We start from the raw sequence: 5,431 nt of genomic DNA, 5'->3' as shown, positions 1-5,431 counted from the left end.
TCAGTCCTGGGATCTTTCCAGAAAAAATGCGCCGGCCTTACGGTCGGGAGACGGTGTGTCCCTGGAATCTCACTTCCGGCCACAGCTCAAAGGGCCGGAAGCGCTCCGCCAGTCAACATCCGGGTCTCTTCCCGCCCTCTGTGGGTTGTCATGGAGATGGGATGGCGGCCTTCAAACCCCCAGGGATGCTCGGCGAGCAAACCTGGGAACTGTTCACGAGTCCCGTCTCTTTCCAACTGCCAGTCTCCCCTCCGGCCAAGGAGATCATTCCAGAAGTGGCGTGAGGCCCTCAGTGTCGCTGGAAGGGCGGGCAAAGATGCTCACTCACTCACTCACTTCCGGGTTGCTGCATTAGTAGCGGCCAGCCAATCAAGGTCCCGCTCCTTTTCCCGCGTCTCGCAGGTTGCCATGGTGACGCAGAGGGCGCATCCACGCGTCCGGAGGAGCTGGTCAGGTTTTCGGGTACCTCTGTTCCCTCTGTCCAGGCTGCGGCAGAGTGCCCGGGACGCGGGTCCCCTACCATCGTGCAGGTGGGTGGCAGCGGAGGCTCCATCCCTGGGGGCATCTCTGCCTGCCCCGCTCATCAGACTGGGAGAGGTGACCCGGGCGCTCGTGCTTCCCTGACCCTGAGATGAGACGCCACCTCCTTCAACCCAGAGCATCTTCATGGCCCGGGATCGCAGCTCCCGCTTGGCTGATGCCCGTGGTCCAAGCTGGGTATGATGGTTTGAGCATCCAGCTTGGTTGACGTCCATGGCCGTACTCCTGTGATGGTCACAAGCTCCCAGCTCGATGTCCATGGTCCACGGTGGTTATGATGGACACGAACCCCAGCCTGGGAAATGTACATTTTCTTGGTGTTTTGAAGCAGCTTGCGCTGGAAGATGCTCGCTTCCTGCTTTAAGCTTCCTGTTGCCTATAGGGGTGGGAAGGATTCCAGCCTGCAGGAGGGGCAGCTGCTGAGTTTTGCCGGCCCTGCCCTGCCATCTTTTCGTCCCCAGGAAGGGTTAGTTGGACTCAGAGCAAAGTTAAAGGGCCCCCAACTCAGAAGCTTGTAGCAACTTACCTAAACTCATGCTTTTTAAATCAGGTTTGTTTGTTTGTTTATGTGCATGTTGTTTTTGGAGGTGGGAAGGTGGCGTTGGATTTGCTGGAGCCAACCATCAGTAGTTGAGAGGCTCTCAGTGTGGGTGCTGGGAACAGAACTCAGGTCCTCTGCAAGAGTGGACTGTATTCCTTGTGGCTGAGCCATCTCTCCAGCTCTGGAAGCTGTCTTCCCTCTGTTTCCTTTGCTGTGAGGAAGGGTTTTCAGCTGATGCCATTTGTTAGTTCACATGAGCTATTGAGTTCTCTCCTGGAAGGACCTGCCTCTGCCTGTAGCTTAGAATGTTCACTCCTCACTTTCCCAGCAGTTGCTGCTTCAGGTCATGTATTACCATCTGTGATCTGTTTGGGGGGTTAACTTTGTAGAGTGAGAAACGAGGATCCCCTGTGTGCTGGCTAGTGCCTCTGGAGAGGAGGGAGCCTCAGCTGAGGAAATGCTTCCATAAGATCTGGCTGCAGGCAAGGCTGCAGGGCATTTTCTTAATTAGTGATTGATGGGGGAGGGCCCAGCCTGTTGTGGGTGGAGCCATCCCTGGGCTGTGGTCCTGGGTTCTATAAGGAAGCAGCTGAGCAAGCCATGGGGAGAGGCCAGGAAGCAGCACCCTCCATGGCCTCTTCATCAGCTCCTGCCTCCAGGATTCTGTTCTGTTTGAGTTCCTGTTCCAATTTTCTTCGATGGTGAACAGTGATGTGGACGTGTAAGCCAAACAAACCCTTTTCTCCCCAACTTGCTTTTGGTCATGATGTTTTATCAAAGCAGTAGAAACCCTAAGACATGGGGCTAGAGAGTAAGGCCCTGTCTTAAAATAGAAAAGGATGGAAGGGAGACTGAAGCCATGGCTCAGTGATTAGGAGCACTGGCTGCTCTTCCAGAGGACCTGTGTTTGATCTCCAGCACCCACACAGTGGCTAACAATCACCTGTGAGTCCAGTTACAGGGGACCTGATGGCCTTGTCAGACCTCACTGGACACCAGGCGTGCATATGGTGCAGACATGAATGCAGGCAAACCACCCATACAAGTAAAATAGCAACAAGCATCTTGTTTTTGCCCCCCCCCCCTTTGGCTTCTTTATAAGCACAGCACAGAGAGCCTCTCGGCACTGGTGGAGTCGGAGTCTGCGGCGTTGTTTGTATGTGCTGAGACCCAGGCTAGCTTGACTGGTCACCATCATTTCTGTTTACTTCCCAGGAGCTGGCGATGCTGTTTTACCGTATATGAGCAATCGACCCAGACATGGAAAACTTTGTCCTGTACGAGGAGATTGGCAGAGGGAGCAGGACCGTCGTGTACAAGGGCCGCCGGAAGGGAACCATCAATTTCGTGGCCATTCTTTGTACTGAAAAGTGCAAACGGCCTGAGATAACCAACTGGGTGAGTCCGGGGCATCTGCCTACCTGGGGGCAGCAGGATGCCAGGTGATGCACGCATGCAATCCCAGAAGTCTGGGGCCGAGAGGACGACTGGGAGGTCAAGGCCAGCCTGGACCACTTAGCCAAAGCCTGTCTCAACAAGACAAGGGATGGGGTAGAATTGGCCTACTGCATGCAAGGCCCTGAATCCCATCCTTAGCATGCACATACACAGGTAGCTAGATAACAGAAGCCAATGGGCATGCTGTATCCACAGTCAACTTTTCCACCCTGGACTGAGGGCCCATCTCTGTCTGGTGCTGTCGGTCCTGAGTAATGAGCAGTGACCTCGGCTAGGCCAGCTCCTTTGGTTTTGGTGCAAGGGGATGTAGAATAGATGTTCACTTCGGGAGTTGGTATGTGAGGAATTGCCGCCCACCTGATGAACGCAGGCTCTATCCCTGGGGCTTACACAGCGGAAGTGACCTCCACACGCCTGCTCCAGCATGCAGCCCCACGCACATGCAGCATCCCTGTGGACACCACCGAGTGTGAGGACTGTGGGTCCGGGGTTAACCTTGTATCGCCAGGCTTGGTGGCAAGCACCTTCGCCCACTGAGCCGTTCTGCTGGCCCAGTGTGCATCCCAATTATAGGAACACACTTACCCTCATTCTGTGGGAAGGAATGTGATCTCGCTGCCAGCAGGTGGTATGAGTTAACTGAGCCTGGAGGCTGGGAAGGCATGCCGAGTACCCGGCTGTGCTGAGCGTCTTCTGCTACAGACACAGGGTGAAGGCACAATGACAGAAGAAGAGAGCCTTGACCAGAAGGACAAGAAAGGGCTTGACCAGAAGGACAAGAAAGGGCTTGACCAGAAGGACAAGAAAGGGCTTGCTCTGCCTTCCTAGATTTCTGGCTGCCTGACTAAGCACAGATTACACTCTGCTCCTGTGCCCACGGTGGCAGAGTGGGTTCCTCATGTACCCACTGCTCTGAGTTTTGTCTGCGTAGGCTAGGTTTGCCGATAGTGTCTGCTGAGGTAGCCCAGGCCGTATTCCAGAGGCCTCCAGCCTTCCAGCCTTCCCTTCCAGTCTGCAGGTGTGCCCTTCTAACGGTACAGATTAGCCTGGTGGGTTTGGAGTGTTGTATGAAGAGAGCCTGAGTCCCTCTGTGAGGCAAAGCTGATGTTTTGGAGATTAATAAGTCATGAGGTTTGGACGGATAGCAATGGTTTGGTTTTGTTTTCTGTTTTGGCATCTGGGCAGATGAGTGGCAATGCCAGTTACTGAGAAGGGAAGAAAGCACAGGAGGTGGGCAGGTTTGATTTTGATTTCAAGGAGCCTGTTATCCAATGGACAAGAAGCACATTTGGGACAGAGATGTAAATTGTCAGGTCACAGTGAGGAAAGGTGGAAGAGGCCTGGGTTCCTCCATTACAGCATAAAGGGATGGACAGAGACCCAGCAGGGGAGAGGAGGAGATGGAGAGAGATCGTGGGTTAGCAACACTGGCAGCACTGAGGTAGGCACCGGGCCACCGGCTATAGCTACTGGGCTCTTTTTTGCTGCTTTCTGCATTCCATCTTGCTCCTGTCTGCTGGGAAGAGGAGCCTGATGAAGCTGAGGAGGAGCACAGGCCCAGGGCACTCGCAGTGGGGCGTCAGGCTGTGGCAGTGGGACCTGGGCTGTCAGACAGCGACAGAGACGCAGGCGAAGGTAGATGTGGGCTGGGTAGCTGAGGTAAAGGCTGAGGACTTGGGGTGGGGAGGTGACTGTTCAGGAGGTGACTGTGTGTGTGTGTGTGTGTGTGTGTGTGTGTGTGTGTGTGCGCCCGTGGCAGCTGGTCCTGGCCACCATCAGCTCCATCCCCCATCCTCATGCCTGGCCCTGTGTTCCAGGCCCTTCTGCAGTCCCTTCAGCCTCACCTGCCCCAGCAGTTTGCCAGAAGTAGAGGAAGAAGAGGTTTGCTCAGGGTGACCTGGTGTCCTGGATAAAACCCCTCTGAAAATGTCTTAGGAAATTGCAGCCAGTGACAACACATTGCTGGTATCTGCAGAAGGCGGGGAATGTGTTCCAGCCCAGCACAAGGCTGCCTTGGGCTATCCAGGCCTCTCTTACTGAGAACATAGGTGAAGCGGATGTCAGGTCAGCCACCAGGAGCCTTTGGCAGACTCCAGTGCAGCGCTGGAGGGGCAGACTTTGTAGGTGGGTGGGGATGTGCACAGCTGGGTCTGGTGATCCTGGGTGGCCTGTCCAGGGTGTCTGGGCAGAGGCGAGACCCACAGCTCTGCAGTCATGGACAGGAAGGGAATGTCTGGGGCGTTTTGGGACTCTATATTTGATTCTTTTCTCATTCCTCTGTGTCTACAAAACACCTGTGTGTGTATGTGAGCTCTGAGACAGTTTACTGTAAAGGAGACCCTGTGCCCGAGTGATCTCAGGGCTGGCGAGGCTGAGCCATGTTTGTGTTCATGTAAACACACTCAATGCACCTTTAGGCTGCGGTGTTTTCAACCTCCATTGGGACGTAACACCATTACAGCACCACAGAGCATCACCCATTCCTCAGCAGCGGTGGCCGTTTTGATGTTACTTTCACCACTTCCCATAAGTAGGGCTTTGCTGTTAGCGCTCGCACACCTTTAGCCTTTCCATGTGTCCACCCCTGAGGACCAGCACGCCTGATGGTTGTGAATAAACCCCACAGTTTGTCTGATTTTACAGTCACAGTTAGATGCTGAGCGAATGTTGTGTTTTGTAGGTCCGTCTCACCCACGAAATCAAACACAAGAACATTGTAACTTTTCATGAGTGGTATGAGACCAGCAATCACCTCTGGGTGGTGGTGGAGCTGTGCACAGGTAAGAGCATGAGTGTGAGCCTGACTGTGCAGCCGCCAGACGTGGTGGTGCTAGCTGGAGGGTGCGGGTGATGGAGGGCACGGGGGTGATGGAGGAGGGAGGGAGTGATGGA

At 54.5% G+C, this 5,431-nt stretch overlaps 1 protein-coding gene across 1 annotated transcript in view; it reads left to right on the top strand.

Moving 5' to 3' along the window:
• The first annotated feature begins 444 nt into the window (after positions 1-444).
• Positions 445-5,431, top strand: part of Ulk4 (unc-51 like kinase 4) — a 246,945-nt gene continuing 241,958 nt past the window's right edge. Inside the window, exons 1-3 of the mRNA XM_055601553.1 lie at positions 445-530; positions 2,297-2,479; positions 5,220-5,319. Of these exons, the coding sequence (XP_055457528.1) occupies positions 2,342-2,479; positions 5,220-5,319 (238 nt within the window). The 5' untranslated portion in view covers positions 445-530; positions 2,297-2,341. The remainder of the gene's footprint in view (positions 531-2,296; positions 2,480-5,219; positions 5,320-5,431) is intronic.

This window comes from Psammomys obesus, unplaced genomic scaffold, assembly GCF_907164565.1.
Source record: "Psammomys obesus unplaced genomic scaffold, mPsaObe1.curated_primary_1811, whole genome shotgun sequence".
NCBI lineage: Eukaryota > Metazoa > Chordata > Mammalia > Rodentia > Muridae > Psammomys > Psammomys obesus.
The sequence above is the reverse complement of the archived record's forward strand: the minus strand, read 5'-3'. Positions and strand labels throughout refer to the sequence as shown.